A 23900-nucleotide genomic window follows, 5' to 3' on the forward strand; every position below is an offset into this window, starting at 1 on the left:
ACTTTTTTCCTTTTTCCTGTCCCTAACATAATCAATTTTTTCAGTTTGTTGGCCCAGTGTTAAGAAACATCACTTACACATTTATTTTTTCATCATACATCTTCAGTAGTACACTAAAACAGAGAAGCAGGGCACTCCAAAATATACTGCATGTTCTGGACCTGACCACAATCAACCCTCATCCTTCAAGCTCCAGCTTGCTAAGTTTGTCACTTATCATTCATTCATTCATTCACACATTGTGTTCTGTAAATCTCACCACAATGGAAAGGCTATGGGGATGTGGAATGAATCATGTCACACATTAACAGGCAGAAGCAGCCACAGCAGGTTACTTCATTGATGCCACAACTGAATAATCTCTAAGTCTTCAAGTGATGTTTTCACTGTTTTCTTCAATACATTTGTCTTGGAAGGTAGGGGATAGGGGCAGGTTAGTAATTCAAACACATTGAAGATCGTGTTATGCAGAACATCCAAGATATTACAAGCAGTGGCTTAATTAAGAGTACACCTCAATTATTGTAAATTATATTCATCATTCGTGAGGCATGCCATCTGTGACCTCTAGTTATTTAAAAAATTAGAAATCAATGCAATCTTAATGTGTGCAGCACTATAATTTAAATAATTAGAAAAAGGTGGAGAATGAAACAGTTCTGTCAGTTTCAGGGAGAAAGTGGGCTGTACCTGACTCCACAAATACTTAAATGAATTCCAGTATTTTTTTTTTTATTGGGATGTAAGTTCTTACACATTACAGTGCCATCATAAATGCATCAATGTACTTTATTGCACTGCAGTAGCAATGTTGCCAGGGAAGGATGTAGCCATGATCTCCCATAAGAAAGTCTCCCAGCACCTGGAGAGAAACAAATAAAACAGTAATTAGAATGACAAGATTTTTTTTAACAATTAGCATCTCAAATATTTGTTGAGTAATTGTACTTGTACTTCAATTATTATTTTATTTTGAGTTTTTGGATATGGTTTCAGTGTATAAATAACTTACTTATATGTGGAAAGCTAACATTACATGCTTGCTTAGTGTGGCTCTGTTGATAAAATACAATACTTATAGCTACATCTACATACATACTCTAGAAGCCATAGTATGGTGTGTGTTGGAGAGTACCTTATACCACTACTAATCATTCCATTTTCAGTTCCATTCACAAATGGAATAGGGATAAGACTCTAAAGTTGCCATTTTGGTCAGTTTTGAGAACTGTCATGCCACAAGAACTAAATTTTATAGGTGACACATAAAACTTATTACATTCCAGAGCATTATTGGTTATTCATTTTGTATAAGAATTCTGTAATGAATAACAAATCTGTACTCGTGGCTAGTGCCTCCTTGTAAGCATCTGTGGGATAGATGGTTCACTATTGATGGACTGAGCTTGTGCTCTCTTGAAATGTCACGATCAACTCTTTAGCAAATTCTTAATGTAATTTGGAGTAAATAAAAGTGCGTGCAAGAAGAGATCATGGATGTTTGACTGAAGAAGAAACAAAGTCTACACTGCACCATTTGAAACAAGCAGCGTATTTCTTGTCCATTGACATTGTGCTTCTTCGCAAAAACACCCACTTGCATTCTGCTGAGTTGATGGAGGATTTGTTCCAACAGTTTAAATGGGTAGTTTCTGAACATTAACCTTATAGCCTGGTCTTGGCCTTGAGTGATTATCATCATTTTCCCAAATAGAAGGACTTTGTGGGGGAGGGAGCACTGTGGAAATGACAACAAACTGAGAGAGGACATTAGTGCCTGATTCAACAACTTGGTGGCAACTGACAATGCAAAAGGCATGTGAAAGCTTGTGGAGACATACATAAAATGTTTTTAAACTGGAAGAGAGACTACATACAAAAATAGCTAAGATATCAAAATATGTTGTAACATGAGTTTCCTTTCCTCATCTTGAACTAAAGTACTTGGAGAAACCAACATTACTCTTATTCTACGTATCATTAATATGTTGTTTCCAATTAAATTTCTTATCAGTCTGGCTACTAATTGTTTGTTTTCTTTAACATTTTTTGCTAGTTACTGTCCTTACTTTATGCTCTTCCTTTATTGGTTAAGTTATGCACTGTCTAATACAGATTTGTGGGTACCATGTTTTATGTTAAAATGTAATCATACAATAACGTTGATCACTCCTCCTATTGACATATGTCAGTTGTATTCCATTTTAACTTAGTTTTGTCAGCAAAAATAACTATTTTGCTTCACAAATATAAGAGAGGTCATTTATGTCCTTGTGATTTTCAATTTGTAGACTGGTTTGATACAGCTCTCCACATTAGACTTCCCAAGATTTAACTTTATATACAAAATTAAAAAATTTCTCTTTTCCAGGAATGTTTATCTTGCTATTGACAGTCTTCATTTTACATCCTGTCTACTTTGTCACTTACATTATTGCCCAAATAGCAAAATTGTCTACTACTTTTAATGTTTCATTTCCTAATCTAATTCTTCAGCATCACCTAATTTAATTTGACTACATTGTTTCCTTCATTTTACTTTCATTGATATTCATCTTATTACCTCTTTTCACAACACTGTGCATTCTGTTCAAATGCTCTTCTAAATCTTTTCCCATCCCTGACTGAATTAAAACGTCATCAACAAACATCAAAGTTTTTACTTCTTCTCATCGATTTATAATTCCCTTTCCAAAATGTCCCCATTTCTTTTAGATATCACTAAACATATGGTTTGAATAACATCAGGCATGTACTACAATAATGTTTCACTCCCTTCTTGCCAATGCTTCCTTAAGTTCTTATAACCCCAGTCTAGTTTTCTGTACAAGTGGTAGATTACTTTTTGCTTCCTGTATTTTATTCCTCTTACATTCAGAATTTCAAAAAGTGTATTGAGCCGCATTGTTGAAAGCTTTCTCTACATAAAAGAATCTGTTAAAGGTAGGATTGCCCATTTTAAGTGTATCACCTAAGGTAAGTCTTAGGGTCAGTTTGCCTAACATGTTCCTACATTTCTCTGGAACACAAACTGATCTTCCCCAATGTCAGCTTTTGCCAATTTTGCATTCTTATGTATTCATGCCTTTCAGCACCTGTTGTCTATGGATTCAGAATTATTACCTTCTTTTTGAAGTCCAAGAGTATTTTCTCATATATCTTGCATATTAGATACTAGGTTGAATAGTTCTATCATCTCTCTCTCTCTCTCTCTCTCTCTCTCTCTCTCTCTCTCTCTCTCCCCCAAGGATCTCAATAACTCTGAGCAAATACCATCTCGGGTCTTTTTTCAACATAGGTCATTTAGTCCTCTGTCAAATTATTCTCACAATTTGTCTCATCATAACCTACTTCCTTTTCTCATTCAACAACATTGACTTGAAGCTCATTTCTCTTCTATATATTCCTTCCACTTTTCAGCTTTCTGTCCTGGCTCTTGATATTCATAGAGCTCTTTCTTTTTAATCCAAAGGTCTCTATTTTCCTACAGGTAACATTTGTTTTTTCCTCTAATCATACATGGTTCTAAAGCCTTGTATTTCTTGTCCAGCTATTCCTTCTTGGCCATTTTGTACATTCTGCACTCACTTTTTAGATGTGTGTATTTGCTGTCACCTGCTTGATTTGCTGAGTTTTTATATTTTCTCCTTTCATCATATCAGTAAACATCTCACTTGTTATCCAAGGATTTCTGCTGGGCCACATGGTTTGCCTGTTTGATCCTCTGCTGTCACCACAATCTACCTGTTTATCTTCTATTGAATTTCTTATCCCCATTTCTGTCAATTGTTGCTTAATGCTCCTTTTGAAACTGTAAACTGCCTCTGAATTTGTTTCAATTTATCCACCTTTCTGCAGTTTCTTCAGTTCTAAGCAGCAGTCAATGAATTACATGTGCAGAATACACACATGGTCTTGGGGCTGGTTTGTAGTATAAAACCTGGTTTCGAAATCTCTGTTACCATTATGTAATCTGTTTGGAGCCTTCCGGTGTCTTATCTTATATATCCGGTATTTTATTTTGTTATATACATATAAAAGGCATGTCTGGAAAGTAAATACTATTTTGGAAAATAAGTCTAAACATTTTTTTTTTTCAAACCAAACTTTATTTTCACAAGAAAGAGCATCACTTGAACTCTTAGTCTATGTAGTAGTCACAATTGTTCTAACATTTGTAACAGCAGGAAAGTAACTTTTCTATGCCTCTTCATAGAAAGATGCTGCCAATGAAAACAGCTACTGCTGAACCCCATTTTTTGCATTGCCATCCCTATCATAGTGCCTTCCTCCAAAATCACACTTCAAGTTCAAGAACAAGTGGTAGTCAGAAGCTGCGAGACTGGGGCTGTATGATGGGTGATCCAACTGCTCCCAACCAAATTGCTGAGTGACACCAGAACAATGGGGACATGCATTGTCACAAAGCAACACAGAGCCTTGACTGAGTATTCCACGCCTTTTGTTTTGAATTCAGTGCTTAAGTTTTCAGTGGTTGGTTGGTTGGTTGTTTCGGGGAAGGAGACCAAACAGCGAGGTCATCGGTCTCATCGGATTACGGAAGGACGGGGAAGGAAGTCGGCCGTGCCCTTTGAAAGGAACCATCCCGGATTTAGGGAAATCACGGAAAACCTAAATCAGGATGGCCGGACGCGGGATTGAACCGTCGTCCTCCCGAATGCAAGTCCAGTGTCTACCCACTGCGCCACCTCGCTCAGTTTTCAGTGTTTCACAGCACTGTACCACATTGACAGTCTCATCTTTGGGAAGGAAGTTGTCAGACAGTCTGCCCTGAATGCAGTGCACAATTTTTTGTGCAAGAAATGTTTTGATTTTTTTTTTTTTTTTTTGGGGGGGGGGGGGGGGGTGAGATTGTGAGTACCTCCAGTCCATCAACTGTTGTTTTGATTCTGGAGGGACCTCACAAACCCATTTCATCAACAGTCGCAATTCTATTTAAGAATTCATCTCCCGCATAAAGTATTTGGTACGAAATGTCAAAGCACTGCAGTCACTTTGTTTTGCGGACTTCTATAAGCATTTTCAGAACCCAAAGGGAACACAATTTGCAAGAATTTAAGTGCTTTGTGACAATCTTGTGCAAAACCATTTTCTAAATCTTTGGAAACTCTACATAGACCATTTTTATTGTGAACTGTCTGTTTTCATGAATTTTCTCAATTGCTTTCTCGACTAAACCATCATTAAATTGTCCCACCCACTTTCTCATCATTTCATGTCATTAAATTTTCATGATAAATCTCTAAAAGCTGATGAATTTTAACTGGCTGAGAATTCTTCCCTTTCAAAAACCATATTACAGAAGGCGCTTCATACTCTGTAGGCTCAGAGATGGTCTTAAAAGTTTTGAGTGATCAATAAAAAATGTGAACACAACACAAGGCTGCTGTAATGACATCAGTGGAAAGACAATGAACCAGAGAGGCGAGTGTGAATGTGTGGAACTGTGATGCTAGTGCTGCGGTGGTAGTAGAATGAGACTTTACTTAGTTTCTGGACACACCTTGTACAGTTGGAAGGTGATTCTTGGTCGACATGATTATTTCTGGTTGGTTAAATGTGGTATATAGGTCACAATTAATATTACGTGGGGAATATAAAATGTTGGAGTAATTTGTGAATAGTGAATGAAAACATCATGCAGGATCTACATTGCCACTAACTGTTCAACCATATAATTTTTGGAGTATATTTTCTACAAGTTAAAGTCTTAAAAAAAAAAAATATATATATAATGCTATGGGCTAAAGAATTAGCGTTGTTGCTCTACAGTTTCCACATTTCAGCAGTTCATTAGCAACATATGTAAAATAGTTGCCCAATTAGATTGTCATCTTCAATATCAAGCATTGTGATATTAGATAAGGAGGCTACTGGGATAAATGCACATTTTTTCCTCAGTTACAATCAAACTGTACTATATTACTTCATGTCAGTTTGAATGTAGCAAGTTGGAGCTGTGATCTGCTTTCAAAATACCTTCTTTATTATAAATCTTGTTAATAAAAGAATGTATTTTTGTAGTGCAATTTATAACTAAAATAGCACATTTTTAAACTAAATATTGACCTAATTGAGCACAATTGTTCTCTAGCCTTACTTTTTCAGTAAAATTGGTTTAGCTGAAAATAGGTGTTAGAAGGAGCAGTGAAATATCTGCAGCTTTCATCTGGAATCCCAGTAAAAATGCTATTAATGAATGTAATTTATTTGGGTTCATTATCAAAATTATGGTAAGCAGCACTCTGTCCTTTTAATAATATTATTGTTATGCCATCCTGGGCTTTCTGGGGTTAGTTTAAATTAGGAAATAAATTTAAATCATTCAATCAATGAATTAAAATCATGCCCTCAATGTGTATGCGATGATTTACACTTCAGCAATATAAGATGATGAATAAGGTTGAAAACTGTATATCTTCATGCATTGTATTCCATAGATACCATTCAGAGGATGAACCTTCAGGTGTATGGAATGAGTCAAGTTATACATGAAAAACAGACAAGCAAATGATATAAACTTAAATCATACACTGTAGCAATGATAAACTGAAATGCTTAATACTCTTTGTAATTATGACAGTGAAATATAACCTAGCAAATTAGAGAGGAAGCCATAACACTGAAAAAAGCTGTTTGTTCCTCTGCTGAACTCCAGTTGGAATCCCAACAATATTAGGAAATAAACAGATTGCTAGTCACTGTAAAGATTGTCTGTTGAGCTGCAGGCAGGCACAATGAAAAGACTGTTACAAATTATATTTATTGGCTAAAGCCTTCTTCACCGAAGAAAACAAACACACATCCACACAAGCAAGCACACCTCATGCATGATGACCACTACTACTGGCAGCTCAGACTGGAAATGCTTAGAAAGACATCTGCGAGGTGTGACGTTATCTACTTTACACAATAACTTCTTCTGAACAAATACTTTATTTACTTCAGCCGCACTACACCAAAAAGGTAATTCCTTAAGAGAACAGGGAGCTTACGTCTGTAGAAAGATCATACCTTTGTTTTTTGATCAACATAATGACAGATGCTTCTAAGGGCATAATGCTCTTGATTAATTTTTATCCATGTGTTGACTCCCTTTTAACTTTTTGTCCAACTGGACCACAAAGAATTTCACACACTGCTTCATTCAGTACATGGCTATTGATGTCTACTTCTGGTGCTAAAAGGTCATATTTGCTTGTTTAAAATTGTATAATATGAGTCTTTGAGAGATTAAGACCAACTGTTAGCTGTGAATCACTTGGAGGAATGTCCACTATCATCTGAGTTGCATCTACTAATTTGAATTTGGACCTTGATTAGCATGCTCATGTCAGCAGCAAATGTTACAGTTTTTGAACTGTTCTTTAAAGTCATTAGAAGATCATCTATGTATGTTAAAATAAGTAATCCTAATGCAACCTTCGTGGGAGCCCACAGTATGTTTTGCCATTCCAAGATTAGTATCATTCTTGTGGCACAGTCTGATAATGTGATTCTTGGCTTTCTGTTGTGATGGTATGATGCCATTTGCTCGAGAAATATGTTACTTATGCCATAAAAATTTAGTTTGTCAAATAATATTTTGTGTTCCACACTATTAGTTACTTTGTCAAGGTTACAGGCTATACCAACAGGATAATATTTATTGTTTAGCTTTGCCAAGAATTCACTTGAGTTCCCGTATGACTTTCTCAGTGGAAACCTATTATGAAAAGTCAAACTACAAGGCATTTAACACATTCTGCTCGTAAGAATGAGACAACATTCTATCATAGGCTACTCACTCAAACACTTTTCAAAAGATTGTAAGGAATCAATCAGGTCCGTAATTAAAAGTGGTTTGCGTATTTCTAGTTTTATAGATGGGTGCTACTACTGCACATTTAAGTCTGTCAGGAAATACACCCCACGTCTTTGACTGACTGACTAAAATGTAGCTTACGACTAATCCTATCGAGTCACAACAAAATTTTAATACGCTGAAACACCACAATATCCAGCAGCACAACTACTTTTTACACATAATCTTCTTCTTCCATTGGCTCTACATCCCAGGATGGGACTTGGCCTCCTCAATAATTTTCTGCCATTCCTCTCTGGACTTCGCCATGGACCTCCAGTTATGGCAACCGACTCTGGCAGTGTCCTCTCCAACCTCGTCGCTCCATCTCAACCTAGGTTGTCCCCTTGCTCTTCGTCCTCTAGGTTCACTGCAGCAGGCTTTCCTTGTGGGATCTATCTCGAGTTACATTACATGTCGAGCCCATCTCAGTCTACGCAGCTTTCTGAACTTTACCACGTCATCCTCCTTATAGCAGTCATAAAGTTAATCATTTCTTCACCTTTTCCAGGTCCTATTTACATATACAGGTCCAAAAATCCTCAGTATACTTCTTTCACGTGACCACAATTTTGTTTTTCATCTTGCTTCATAATTGTCCATGTTTCTGAGTCATAAGTAAGTACTGGGCATATCAGCATTTTGTAAAGTCGGCACTTAGTCCCTATTGATATAAGCTTGGATTTAAAATGTCGCCACATTCCAAAGCAGCATCGGTTAGAAGCACTTACGCCAGCCATAATTGCAGTAAAGGTGGTGCCATTTGAGCCCATATAGGTGAAACATTCCACTCACTAAAATGTCAATCCATCAAGGGTTATTGTGGGCTGTAAGGGTTGGTGAGTGCCATTATACATATACTTTGTCTTTTCTTCATTAATTCTCAGGTCCATCTTCTCTGCACTCAGTTTTAGAGCTGAAAATGTGCTTTGTAGATCTCTAAGTGTTCTGCTCATTAAATCCAAGTCATCTGCATATCCCAGCAATTGTCCAGACTTATAGTAGATAGTTCCTCTTGTCTGAATACCCGATTCACATACCACTTTTTCAAGTGCCAGGTTAAAAAGTAGGCAAGAAAGCCCATCTCCTTGCCTTAGCCCACTGAGGTGATAGTCTTGACTGCACTTGCATGGTACTCTGGGGATACTTTAGGGTAACCTCTGTTCAATGCACCAATTTTCCAGGCACTCTAAATCCTCGCATTGCCCCATAAAGTTTGGCCCAGTTTATTGTGTCAAATGCAGATTTAAAGTCAATGAAAAAACCAACATTGAATTTACTGGTCTTTTCTACTATTTGTCAGAGAGTATATACCCGGTTTACAGTTGACTTTCCTGGTTTGAACCCACATTGATAGTTTCTGATCTGCTATAGGTGAAAGTCTACTAAACAGGATATTAGATAGTACTTTATATATAATATTTAAAAGTGTTATGCCTCTGTAGTTGCTGCATTCAAATAGATCTCCTTTCTTGTGCACCAGACACACTATCCCTATATTCCATTCTTCTGGTAACTCTTCCTTTTCCCAGATGAGGCACTCAGTCTTGTAGATCCTACGATTTAGCTCAACTCCTCCAGCTTTCACTAGCTCAGATGTTATATTGTCAGTCCCTGGTGCTTCATTGTTCTTCAATGGGACAATGGCTTTCTTCACTTCTCCTTGGGTGGGGGTGGGGGGAGGCATCACCTTCTGGAGCAACTGGGGACTCTGAAGCATCCAACAGTTCACTGAAATACTCTACCCAATGCTTCAATATCTCTTGATCATCGGTCAGTAGTGTCCCATTTTTACTTTTACACAGGTTGATGCGCAGCTTAAATGCTCTTCTTTCACTATTAATTTCCTGATAAAATATTCTAACATCATTTGTTTTCCCAATTGTCTCCAGCTCTTCAGTCTGCTTTCTTTCCCATTCCCTTTTCTTTCTCCAATACAGTTTCTTCCCTTCTTTACTCTTATCTTGATAATTTCTTTTTGCTAAACAAGTATATGATTTTTCAAGCATTTTCCTGTATGCCAGATTTTTCTCCTGACTTTTCTCTTACATTCTTCATCAAACCAGGAATTCCTTGGTTGTTTTCCTTCTTTCCCTACCACTACTTCTGCTGCTTTAATGACTGCATCACTGCAAGTGTTCCATTCCTGATCCAGGTTATCACTTACACTAGGGGTGTATATTGCAAGATTCTCAGCAACTTGCGCAGAATACGTTTTAAAGAGGTCTTCATTTTTTAACTTCGATACCATATACTTACTTTGAGGTGTTCCTTTGACTTTTCTTGCATTGGATATTCGAGCTCTTAGTTTCGCAATTACAAGGTAGTGGTCTGAATCTACATTAACTGAATCTACATTAACTCCTCTGTAAGTTCGTACATTAGTAAATTTGAGGAATGTCTGCCATCAATAATTACATGACCAATTTGGTTGAAGGTACTCTGATCAGGGCTACAACATGTTGCTTTATAAACCCTTTTGTGTGGGAACATAGTGCTACCTACAGTCATGTTATGTGACAGTGCAAACTAAATGACTCTGTGGCCATTGTCATTTGTGTATTCATGGAGGCTGTGCTTTCCTATTAGTGGGAGGTAATGTTGTTCTTTACCAATCTGTGCACTGAGGTCTCCAATAATTATTTTAGTGTCATACACAAAGCATCTATCATAAGTTCTCTTGAGGTTCTCAAAGGTGTCTTTATCCTGGTCATCTGATATTTCTGTGGGTGCATATACATTGATCAATGGGTAGTTTGAGAATCGGGTCTTCAATCACATTTGTGAGATCCTAGATGTTATTCCAGTGAATCCACTCACTAAGTGTTTATATTTTTGTCTTACCGCGAACACTGTACCAAATTCATGGTGGCTCTCCGAACCATGGTAGAAAATTATCCAGCTTCCCCTATCAAGAATTCCATGTCCAGTCCATCGTATTTCCTGTAGGGCAATTATGCCTGCCTTGGTTTTACTGAGTTGATCTAGCAGTGACCTCAGGGCCCCCGATCTGTACAGCGATTGTACGTTTCAGGTTCCAATAAATACATAATTTTTTCGTTTGCCTTTAACAGTACCATGTCGTCGTTCATAAATTCCTCCGGCTTCTTTACTCTGAGGTTCCTGAACAAGAGTTTTTTTTTTACAGGAAGGAGTTGTTAGCCACTTGCCCAACCCCCAACTTGGAGGACCAGGATTTGTATGAAGTTTACTCCTTTAGGGAAGCTGGCTTCACTACGCCTATAGAGCCCTCCCTGCCCTATGTTGTGGGACACACTTTGTCTGACTCCTTTGTCAAGAGCACTCCAGCTTGAGTGACCCTGCCAGTAGCTACGCTACTGCCGACACAGCTCTTGACTTCATCGGAGCACGCAAACCCTCCCGCCCGGCACTGAAGGTACCTTTGATAAGGCGGTGTCCCCTGGGAAGGTTTTACACGTAATAACTTTTTAAAATATTCTTAGCAGTTGTATTTTTGAAACTAATATCTATTGATTGTGTAAACAGTGTCTACACAAATATATCTTTCACAGCTGTGTGTGCATTCAGATGACTGCAACTGAACTAGTACATTACAGCACAATCACTTTGGTAATCAATGTGACACAATTTTCCTTATTCCTAAAACGTTCTATAATAAACACACACTGATGAGCCATAACATTAGGACCACCTGCTTAACAGTGTGTTGGTGCACCTTTGGAGTGCCATACACCAGCAATTTATTTGGCATGGATTGAACAATTCCTTGTAGGTTTCTGGAGGTATGTGGAACTGTACGTATGAGCACTGGTTGTGCAATAACCGTACCTTATTGGCTGGTAATTTGTGGGCTTGGAGCTGACACCATATTGCATCCCATGTATGTTCCATCTGGTTCAGATCAGGTGGATTTGGTAGCCAAAACATCAATGTGAGTTTACTGTCAAAACACACCACAGCAAGATCCTGGCCAAGATTATCCTGCTACAAGATGCCACTTATCAGGAAAGGCATCACGCATGAAGTCATGCAAATGGCCTGCAATAATGCTCACAGAGTTCACAGCTGTCACAATGCCTTTGATTACTACCACAGGTCCCAATGGAATTCAACATGGATGTCTTCCACAGCACAGTACTACTCCCTCTGTTCTAAATCTGTGGCATGGTGCATGTTTCAAGCAGCTGTTAATCTGGATAACAGCATGTCGGACACGACTGTCGACCTGATGCAACAAGAAATAGGATTTTTCTGGCCAGACGACATGTTTCTATTGATCTGTGGTCCAATCCTGATAATCCCATGCCCACTGCAAATGTAATGTCATTGGTTAATACAAGCACGAATAGGGCTCGTCTGCTACAGAACCCCATCTTCAACATTCTGCCCTGAATGGTGTGCTTTGAAACACTTGTGCCTGCACCAGCATTGTACTCTGTCATCCGATCTGACACATATCACCACTTATCCTGCAGAGTGGGAAAGCCCTTCACCTTCATGTTCTATGAATAGGTGTGGGCATCCTACAACTTGTTGCCTACTCATGGTTTCACCATTGTTCAACCACTTCCACAGATGCTCAAGACAGGAGCATGTGAACAGTCTACCAGCTTCATATATCATTGCTGGAATGGTTTCCCATTCATCTCTGCTCCATTTATTTGCTTTCCTCTCCATGTCGCCTGCCAGCAGTCTCACAGTGAGCATGGTGATAATGTTTTGTCTCAGCAGTGTATAATGCTAAACAACTGGTAGTAAAGTTCCTACAGTGGTGTACCTCACATGGAGCAATAGAGGCAAAGTTACCCTTGTCTCTTACAAGGACTATAAGAACAGCCTCATTAAATGCATTAAAATTATGGAACACATTTTTTGCACTAAGCAGCTTCTCTGTTGGCATAAGATTATCCCAGTTCACCTAAGAGCACACATTTATGAAATATCAGGCCCAATACAGAACTGAATTAAGAATGTCTTGATAGATAACAAAATGTGCAGCACTGGAAGAACATAAATGTAAATTTAGGTCAGTATTCCACAGTAACAATGTTCATTTTCAGGAATAAGCGAGAAAAATTTTAACAAAATGTATTTAGAATTCATGTATTTGCACAGTTACAGATAATGCACAAATTACATGGTCACTTACAATTTAATAAATAAAACGGACAACATAAAACTGCATTTGATTTTCACGTTTGACACAGATTGAGACATCTCCACAAGACTGACCCTGGCAAATGAGATTATGGGTGGCATTTTTGGTATCAATAATTCAAAGCCAATTCTGTGGTCTTATCACAAGTGCAAGACATTTATTCTGGAATATATATTACAGTTGCTGAGAAAATAACAGCTGTGAATAGAATCATAAAAGTTATAATGCATGATGCAATTGTAGTAAGTCATTCATATAGCTGAACATGTATTATATTCACAGGGCTGTTAAATTATGCAGATAAGTTGGTGTGGGGGTGGGGGGTGGAGGGTAGGGAGGAGATCAACCTCACTGAGAAAAATGCATAATCCCAGTTGCCAGGATCAGGTTACATGCATAAAATCAACACTGGATGTGTTAACTGTAGCACTTATCCCATGCCCATCACCACTTAAATGAACTAACAAGGAAACATTTTATGTTACTTTAAGTATGCTACTGTCAACTGAAGGTTTCTGCTATGGAATGATCAATTGTACAAGTATAGCAGTGTAACAGAACAGTATCATAACTGGCCTAATTTAATATGAAATTCAGTCATGTTTACAAAATTTAACGACAATGGATACACAAAAGCACACTCAAGGAAATAAAATTCAGATTGCTGCCTTAACTTGAAGTACAGAACTATCACATACAAAGAATAACTGAGAAGAAAGATGTGAATGCTGGATGAACAGAAGGTTGTGAATGACTGCCAGCTCTATCGGAAATATTAAAAATATTTTTTTCCATCAACTTCAAGTAGTCAGTAGTAACAATAAATCGAGATGCATTTCACATTCTTTATCATATCATTATGGATCCATTCTCCTTTTTATTTCTGTTGTATAGACTTGTGCAGAAACTTTAGCTTTTGATATCTGAAGTTTGCATTATTTTATTTGCTGATGCTGTCATTCACTCCCCAATCCTCCCAACATCAGGCAAGCAAGATCTATCTATGAGTCTAGCACAAATGAAATATGGGGAGAGGTAACCACACACCCACTTGTAAGTACTGTCATTTATCTGCAGGTGACTAGTTACTTTCCCTCATTTTTGCTGTGGTTGTTTCTATCTTGATATTTTCATTATTGAAATACCACATACAAAATATTTTCCTGAACAACATGGCAGCTTTTAGCACACACAAATTAATATGGTAGTTACATCATCTAAAGACTCACTCAACTAAAGAGTAAATATTACAGATTCATGTGTACATAATGATCACTGGCATTTATTTGTTGCTGCATCAAAAGAACACATCAAGAAGTCTACAAAAAGCAAGTTTAACAATTAGAAAAATCACACATATAATTAAATACTTTTCATTCTATAATATTTTTTGTAAATGCATATTTGTCTTGCTGTAGTACATTTATTATACGATTAAATGCTTTCAACACATGTACAAAGAAGCTGGGAACAAATGAATAACACATTTTCACAATGAAGATCTTACTTCTCTACATCATTTCTTTTTAACATAATACTCTCTTAAGGGTTGCCTTCTTCAAAGAATATTGCAGTAGGTCAGAGGACAAAACTAGTTTGTTATTTAAGAAATTGATCAGTGGGGAAATTTTGAATTAAATGTCCCATAAACAAGTACCCTGACAACTACAGTCCTCAAAATACTGCAAATACTTCAAACAGGAATCAATTTTAAATGAGATGATACTTCAATCACAGTATCAATTGACAGCAGTCAATATTTATATTTGTGGTTTTATGTAATGAAATTTAATTCCACTATAGGGAAAGAGAAGGAACAATAAATAGCTAAAATATATTGTGAAACTATTAGGTGTAAATGGAATTTATATTGAAGTACACACAGAATACTTTCCTTTAAAATGTTATGCTATATATCTGATAATACTGATGGTATCTTGCTCTAGTTTCTGTATGGCAAAGGCAATTTCCCATAGAAATTACCACCACCTTGAAAGCACAGAATGAAAGTAAATCATTAAACTCCATTCCTGGCTCTCAATGGTAACATAGATAATGGATTAATATGAAAGGAGAAAGTGCATATAAACATTTTTAACTTGTGCTCTCTGCTTCCTCTTGCCTTATACCAAAAAGTGGAGGTGAAGATTGAGGGAGAGGGGAAGCAATGGCAGAGGGGGATAGAAAATATTAGTCTATATGATGGAAATCGCATGAGGATTATGACAGGGCACTTGATAAATATAATGGAGAGGATGGGTGTGAGGGGCTAGTAGCTTGCTGTCTCCATCAGTGCCCTGTCACTTACAGTCACTTTCTGAAACAAAAGTGCTACGAATGTTATGACGACGACACCTGTAGTGTCATTCATGAAAGTTACATTGACCACAAAAACTACAAAATGAAATCAACAATAAACATAAAACTACTTACGTGTGCTACTATGCAGGCAAAAACTAGATCTTTATGAAACTAAATGAATATTATCTCCACAAGTTGCAACAGTGATCATTAAAAGACAGAAAACAAGAATTATAACACAACAGAACACACCTATACAAAAGTGTAAAAGATGTAGATGATTAATATACAATGAACAACATACATCTTTAAGTTATATGTTTTATACAGAAAATAAGTCTTTAAATGCTAACAAGTGTTCACATACGGCACAAGTTACAGGAAAATTGACCTGCTTTCTGTCTGAAACATACTACTCAGTCTGACAAGATCATCTATGCAATGTCACTTTCACATTCAGTCTTTATTTAAACCTGTGTTGTACTGCCCCACACTCGAGATACAACTGGTCGTGAAAGTCTTTTACCTATTGTCTGTACTTGGAAACCAATCTTCATCAGAGCCTCATGATCCAAAATTTTCCGTCCATCAAATATGTATGCTGGTTTCATCATTCCATTATAAATGCGTTGGTAATCAAGAGTCTAGAAATAACAACAATGATAATAATAATAATAATAATAATAATAATAATAACAATAATAATAATAATGATAACAATAACAACAACAATAATAGTAATTATAATGAGTTTTACTATCAGCACAAAAATTGTGAGGGGAGCACTTAAGCATGAAAGTATTATGGCATGCAGAAGTTTATAAAATTAAGCTGTTAACATTTATATGTTTATAATTACAGGCTTATTCCACTACATGAAAACTTTTCTCCTACAAGCAAAACCCACATTTTAAAATTCTCATGCAACTGTTTTAAAGTGCTTGTACAAGAGGAGGGGCATCTGACAGCAGGAAATGGGTAAGGAGTGCAAGAAATTGGTAGGAAATGGGAGGAAAAGGTATAGTGTATGGAAAGGAGGACGTGGATGTGGGTATGGATGTGGATGTGGATGTGCACGTACCATCAAACTAACCCATGTTTCAAAATATATCAAAGACAGGTAATTCTATCAATACTTACAACAAACTCATCCCACTCGGTACATAGTACTATAGCATGCGTTCCCTTTGTTGCTGTATATGCATCACTATGTATCTCAATTGATTTCTTCACCTTTTCAGGCTCTTCTGTGACAGATGGATGTGTCAAGTCCTCAAGAATCTGTGAAGGTTCCACCTAATACAAAGCATCAACATCAGTTACTGCCAAAAATGGTAACAGTTGGCTAGAACACTAAGTGACAAGGCAGCACGCCAGCTATGAGATATTTTCTCTTTTGCATTTGTGACAAAAGTAATGCAGTTATCTACATTACCTCAATGAAAGTAATAATGTTGTGAATATTTTTGGAAGTATACATGTTGTTCTTTTATTTACTTGGTTATCTTGAGGGCACATTATGAAAATTGTTCTAAGCTACCAATATATTTCCTCACAGACTGTTGAAAGTACGTCTTCATACTGAAGCCAGAGACTGGAATTGTCTCCTATGAAAGAGCCTGTAATCTACTGAGTCATTATCTAGACACACCCACACATTATTGAACAGAATCACAGAAACGCAGTATTTAAAGGAGACGAAGTATCACGGACTGGCACGATGATGTGTTTTCTAGTTTGGAAAGCCTTTTTTGTCCAAAATAAAATGCTCAATAGCCTCTCTTTACATGGTGAGCAGCAATCTATCCTTATCATATCAATTTTTGTTATTCCATCCTGGATTTTTCATTACGTGAGAAAAAGACTATTCGCCACAGACATTCAATTTTGATAATTTTGGATGAATTTTTTTTAAGACAACATTGCTGAAATCCTCTAAACATAAACAACTGATAAATAAATGAAACCCTTTTTCACAATCTTTATTGTACAATGTAGGTTTTGAGTTATAGGACCAGTCTCCGCTATGTAACTGATACCAGAGATGAGAACCAAGCAATTCTATTTCTGTTAATTGTATAATTTTAAAGTTATCTCTGTTGTTAGTTTTGCTACAATTATATATGGAATTACATATTCATTAGTCCACCTCCATTGCGCAGCAGCAGCGTTACCGCCTACCATGCAAGGGGGCCTGGATTCAATTCCTGGCAGGGGACTGGGTGTTGTGTGTCCATCATCATTTTCATCAACATTGACACGCAAGTCAACGAAGTGGCGTCAACTAAAAAGACTTGCAATACGGCAGCCAAACCCCGAAGAGGATAGGCCAATAAATGTCATAAGATCATTTCATTTCACATCTTCATTAGCACAGCATTTATCATAAGTATGACTAAACGTACACTGGACTAGAGCTATGCACAGGAATGGAATCTTTTGTCATTATCTACTCATGAATGAAGACACTAATTTTTCTTCTATGCCAGAGGAGTAACATTGTCTAAAAAGGAATGAATAATTGAATTGTTCGTTCATTCAATAATAAATGTGGGGATACATACATTTGTTTCTTAGTTGCTGATATCTCTGAGTGAGCTCTGCACCCTTACTATGTATGTGCAAGACTTCTACATCTACTTTGTATTTGTCATTTTCATCTAAACAATGTTCAGAAAAAAACTAATCTGGCTTCTTTAATACATTTAGTCACAGTTTTGGTAAATGCTGTCCTAATGAATTTTTAAATTGTACTGCCAACACAGACAGTTTACAGTTTAAGTCTAAAATTGAAAGATTAAAGTTGACATGTTAATCTTTGCTTGGTTCTCATTTTTGGTATCACTCGCGTATTGACACTGGGCTAATAACCTGGAACCTAGGTCGTACAATAATAAAGACATTTGTGAAACAAAGCTAAAGAACTGTTTGTTTGGTTAATACAATATTTCACCAAGAACCCACAGATGAACAAAGAGAAATAAACACCTGACATCTTGTCAATATATTAAATGGTGGATTTCAGTTACCTTAAGCCTAATAAGAATAAAAATTTTAAAGGTAGTTAGGAAAGGAAACGTGTAACAATTATTGATTACATGAACAAAGAGAGGCAAACATATTTTGCGGCGTGCATCACGAGTGTGTGCGCAGTTCCAGGATCTCTTCCTAAATCCCTGCATTGATTTTGACACGGACACAGCAGGTTGCAAGAGTATCAGCACTCTGGGGTTTATAGCCTCCAAGCTCCAATAGGAGCTGAGATGTAGGAAACAGGTTTTTTTTTTTTTTTCATCCCCTGGTGTATAGGCTGGCCTGCATGACAGGTATGTAGTGTGGGAGCAGTGTTGGTCTGTCTAATCAAACTGCTTTGCATAACAGTCCCTTGATGTGTAGGCGTCCTGGCATGACAGAGGTGTTGTATAAGAGCAGTATCAGCCTGCTTTGTCAACTTGTTTTGTGGGCAGCATACATGTGTGGATGGGCACAGCTGCGGCAGTTTGAGACAGACAGTGGAGGGGCAGAAAGGAGGGACAAAGCAGAGGAGGAGGAGGAGGAGGAGGAGGAGATGGATAGGTAGTTGGAAGGGTGAGCAGACGAGAGAGAAAGAGAGACACAGAGAAGGGGGAGGATAAGGTGTGTGCAACATATGTATGGAATGTATACGTGAATGAAGCTTGGGAGGGGGAGGGGGGGGGGGGAGGCTAGTAAATATATAAAGGAAGAATAAGTTAAGTGCTACTCCAACTACTCATGTGACAAACAAGTGGGAGACTAAATTAATAAAAATGGTGGGTTGTTATACCGAACAAGAACACTAATCCATCATATAATCAATTATTGTGAAACTGAATATCAGTGAAAAGTGTTTTATCAAATGTAGCTTGTTATGAAAGTCCAGAAAATTTTATACTTTTACCTTGAAACATAAAAGTTTGTAAAGTTATAAAACAAGAACTATGAAGCTTTACAAAGTAAAGAGTACTTTCTTATTGATATGACAGGAGGCAAACAGAATGTGAAATAAAAATAATACATCTGACTGAAGACGGATTTAGCATTAATTTTGCTGCATACTCAGTCCAATAAGGCCCCTTAAAAATATATAATCTGTAAGGAACATGCATGCAAAATGCATATTTAACAGTACAAACCTTTGGATCATAAATATGCAACTTTGCTCCTTCATCTAGTAATGTCGTTGAAACGTGTATGGCTGGAGACTCCCGTGTATCTCCTGTATTCTTCTTAAATGCAAATCCAAGTATTGTTATTTTTTTGTCTGTTACAGTATTAAACAATGATTCTATAACTTTAGCAGAAAACCGAGATTTCTGATATTCATTCATATCTATCACCTGCAAAGGAAAATAGAACTATAATTTCATTACTGCTCAGTATCAGTTATTTAATTTTTATGTAAGCAATTTGAAAAGGAAAGGGATGAGAGTGCTGCTGATAAAGCGCTTAAAGTGCAGTCTCAATACAAATGAAGATCACACACGAGTGTTATCCAAGAGAGTGAAGACCAACATTTACATGTCTCACTTCTCCCTCCTTCCATTGTTGTTGCCACTATGTTGTAAAGGGGCAATGTAGTACGATTGTTTTTTTTCTTACATGGCTTTAAAATATGTAACAAGTATAATGTATATCCTTTCCACACTACAAGTGGGTCCTCATCCTAGGTCTGAGTTACTGGCTCTTCCTTTTTAACCTTGGTAACATATCTCTCACTACTGAGGAATTATTAGTTCTGAGATGCAGGTAATGTGTCCTGTTTACTTTTATTTCTGTTTGATGCTCACTGATATGTCTGTATTACCCATATTCCAAAATAAATGTGTTTAACAGCAATACTACACATTTTGCCTCCTGAAAGTAGGCACGGACCAGAAATAAGGTCTCTCAATTTATTAACAGATATAAATACTCTGCCAAAAAGGTGAGTCAAAATGTCACCAGCTTTCTGAAGGCTAAAAAGGTTAATTATACTAAAATTCACAAACTGTTAGTGACTGCAGCATCTTCTGCGCATCATTTAAGTTTAAAAGTATGTTCACTATGAACTTGATAGTAGTTCACAAGAAGCGAACAATGAGAGCTATCTTTAAATATCTCACCTGTCATGGGAGCTTCATAACGAATTTTCTTTAAATCGTGGTGTGACTGGTGAACTTACGGAACATCGATCTGCAACTGCACTATAGCTTTCTAGTAGATAGAACTCTGCATATCACTCTGAACATGAAGAAATTGACAGATGTTCAACTATACCAAAGGGAGCATCAATGGTTATTTACTGTTAAAAATAACTGCCACACCAAAAAAAGTGAAGCACCCAGCAGACATGGCTGGATTCAGTCTAACTTCATACACAGGCCCGTCATCAATGTGTATGTAAATAGTTAGACTTACAATTCTCTGTGACAGGTATAAGAACCACCAAAATGTGTCAGTGCCTTTAGTGCTGTTACCTATGTAAGGGGGGGGGGGGGGGGGGGGAATGTGAACAGTGCCAGGTGTTCAGTGATCACAGTGTAGGAAATGGAGATACCATGTACTCATAAGAGACAGCACTATCAGCAGCTTTTACTGAGATTTTGGGTCTCAGTTTGGCTGCTAGCTGAAACACAGAATATCCAGATTTATGGGGCATTCAGGTGTGAGAGTGGCCTGATGTTGGGCTGTAAAGGAAGTGTGGGCATGCGTATGCATCGACAACATTCTGGTCGACCATATCTAACCACCACTTGTGCCTTTTTGGGCACCAAGAGTGTCATAATGTGCTCACATCTTCACCTGCTATTTAAAAACAGCTAATGGGCTCCCTGCAACATATTGTGTCATGCTGCATCATTGGTTGGAGACCAGCAGCAGCTGGACTATAGAATTACCATTCCATGCATGCTCAGCTTTTAACACCATAACACAAACAACTGCATTTTGAATCGGGCAATGACTGGGAAGCATGGACTACTGAGGGATGGTAAAGCATTGTGTTCAGCAACGAGTCACAGTTCTCCACTTCTACAGATGACCATCGTTGAGTTGACCTGGGGAGAGATGCCACCCTTTCAATGTTTGGAGAGGCACAGTGGTGTTACTCTTGGGCATCAGAGTCTGGGGAACTATCAGATATGACTTCACATCAAGGCCATTAGTGATCAAGGGAGCTCTGACAGTAAAGCAGAGAATCTTTCATCCTCATGTGACAGTATCACGGTGCAATTTTTTGACGGGACAGTTTTTTTCAACACATGGCATTTATGTGTATGAACTAACTGGCTGCTCGATGTTGAGGTACTCCCATGGTGAGCGTCTGCTCCCAATAGAACATGTGTGGGGCCACCTCAGATGCCAGCTTTGTCCCAGTGTCTGTATCTAGGATACCGATGATCAGCTTGCCACAGCAGAAGCTGCAACAGCTTTATGACATGCTTCCCAATCGAATTAGTGCATTTCTCGAGGCCAGAGCAGTGCAACGTCATACTGGTAAGGAGCTCATATTTCCAAGTTCTTTGTAAATTTAACTCCATTTCATTAGCACCAAAATAATGGCACATACCCTCTCACCCATGAAGTTTCATTTTGTTTTCTCCTTTCCTTCTGGGTGCTTCACTATTTTTGTCAGGCAGTATGTATTCAAATGACGTGGCGGGTAACAACAGAAGTTTTGTAACCTTGTAACTGTAAAATATCTAGTAGTAGTTGTCCTAAATGCTTCAATGTGTAATGACCCTATAAAACTAGCTGTAAGGCAATCTGATGTTAGACAGATTCATTTAAAGAATCCTAATGATGTGTAACCCTTTCCTTAAAGAGGTAGTTTACAAAATCTTATTTGACTGATTTGTAATATTCTTAGATCAGCAATAGAGGAGATAAAGACGTGACTAGAACTACTGGTCACCAAAGGGACTTCAGGAATCTTGGAATCTTGCCATGTTGTCATCTCCTCCACTGCAGAGTCCTGAGGATAAAAAGCAATTCCTCACAGTAAACTGGTCCAGGAGCACTGACCTGAGACACATTTGGGGAACACAACTAAACAGACAATAAAGCTCCCCTTCTTAGACCATCAGTGTAAACACTAATTAAATTCTGGGCAGCAATTTAAAACAATGTAAAATTTAGTTTTAAAAATGTAATTTGGGTTATAATTATTCCTGCACCTCTTTAATTCTAAAATTAACCTGAGTGTGGAGCGATTCCCCTACTCCATCCCTGGCTTTGGAGCTTAATCCCCCCTCTCACCTCTAATAGCTCGAGTCTCTCCCTCATGTGGATTCTGAATGGTCTTGTTACCTATGGGCAGTTATTGAACAGATGTCCCAGTGGTAGCCAGGAATTGGAAATGAATGCTGATGATTTTGAAGATGTTATCAAACTGAGAATGCAGTCTCACCAGCATCTGCGAAGAAGCTAGAAACTGGGCTTGTGTGATAAGGCCCCATTGCCATCCTAACAGCCTCATGCTGTATCACATCCAGATATGAAAACCTTGTTTATACAGAAATCTGGCAACTGTATTAAAGTGGCATCTGCACGACGCCTTAATAAAAATGGAGCAGACATGCATTATCTTATTCCCAAGACTGACGACTAATGCATTTTAAAAATTTAAAGCCTTGAGACCTCTTAATTTCATGTCTTTAAGGTGTGACAGCTCAAGCACTTCATTTTTTCTGTAAAACTGAGAACAGTGTCCCTCAGTTTTAAAACAAGTATATTACCGAGAGGTGGGAACAATTAAAATCAACATAAACAGTTTCCTCTGAAGAGAAATTAAAACCTGTGGCAATCACCCAATTCTCCAATTGCCTGATAATCAAATGCAACTGATGAGTGGTTATTACTAGAGAACACGCAGCAGTTTGAAAACTCATCCATGAAAATCGAACATTGTGCGAGACTCCTTACCACAAACATAATGCTACTATTTATCATAATGCCGAACGCTGTTACACTTTAAAAACTTCCTGAGGCATGGTGTTGTTCTTAAAATATTCCAACAAGCCCTGTATCTAAAAACACTGTTCTGACAGGAAGGAGTGTATGAAACTGGGGAGGCATCCATGGAAACCACACCTGTGGAGCTGAGATGAGTGACTGGACACAAACTTTGGTGCGACTAACAGCCTTTACATGACATCAGAATTTCTTTGGGTTTTGTGAAAAAGAATTTGACAATATTCTGCTATGGTAGTCATTGAAGGCTGCTCTCGACAACCAAACACATTTTACTCAGTGTCTCTCTATAGCCCTATGCTTTGCTCTACACTTATTTAGCAATAGTCTGTTTCTTTAGAAGTTTCTTTACAGTGCTTGTTTACCATGAAGAGCCTCCCCACCCTTTCCTCCATTATGAACTTTTCTATTGGGTTCATATCTGTCCAATGCATGGTCAACTACTCTTTTATATGTGAACTATATTTCCTCGACATGACCCCGTCCATTGATAGAAGTTTGAATGTCCTCATTGAGAAAAGACACTGTCTCTTTTATCTAGTATTTCCAAACATACAAATCTTTCTTCTTGTTTTAGTTGCCTTTTATACTTTGGTTGTCACTGTTGCCACAACCGCCTCTTGG

General features: G+C 37.6%; 1 protein-coding gene across 2 annotated transcripts in view; it reads right to left on the bottom strand.

The window, feature by feature from the left end:
• Positions 1–722: 722 nt before the first annotated feature.
• LOC126481010 (UDP-glucose 6-dehydrogenase) overlaps positions 723–23900 on the bottom strand; it is a 94189-nt gene continuing 71011 nt past the window's right edge. Inside the window, exons 8-11 of one of the 2 annotated variants that reach the window (XM_050104465.1) lie at positions 19460–19663; positions 16446–16601; positions 15832–15949; positions 723–862 (exon numbers count right to left, since the gene is read on the bottom strand). In XM_050104465.1, coding sequence (XP_049960422.1) covers positions 780–862; positions 15832–15949; positions 16446–16601; positions 19460–19663 — 561 coding nt within the window. In that variant the 3' untranslated portion in view covers positions 723–779. Of the gene's footprint in view, positions 863–12933; positions 15950–16445; positions 16602–19459; positions 19664–23900 lie in introns of those variants that run through there. The other variant, XM_050104466.1, reaches the window with a different exon arrangement.

This window comes from Schistocerca serialis, chromosome 5, assembly GCF_023864345.2.
Source record: "Schistocerca serialis cubense isolate TAMUIC-IGC-003099 chromosome 5, iqSchSeri2.2, whole genome shotgun sequence".
In the NCBI taxonomy this organism is placed as follows: Eukaryota; Metazoa; Arthropoda; class Insecta; order Orthoptera; family Acrididae; genus Schistocerca; species Schistocerca serialis.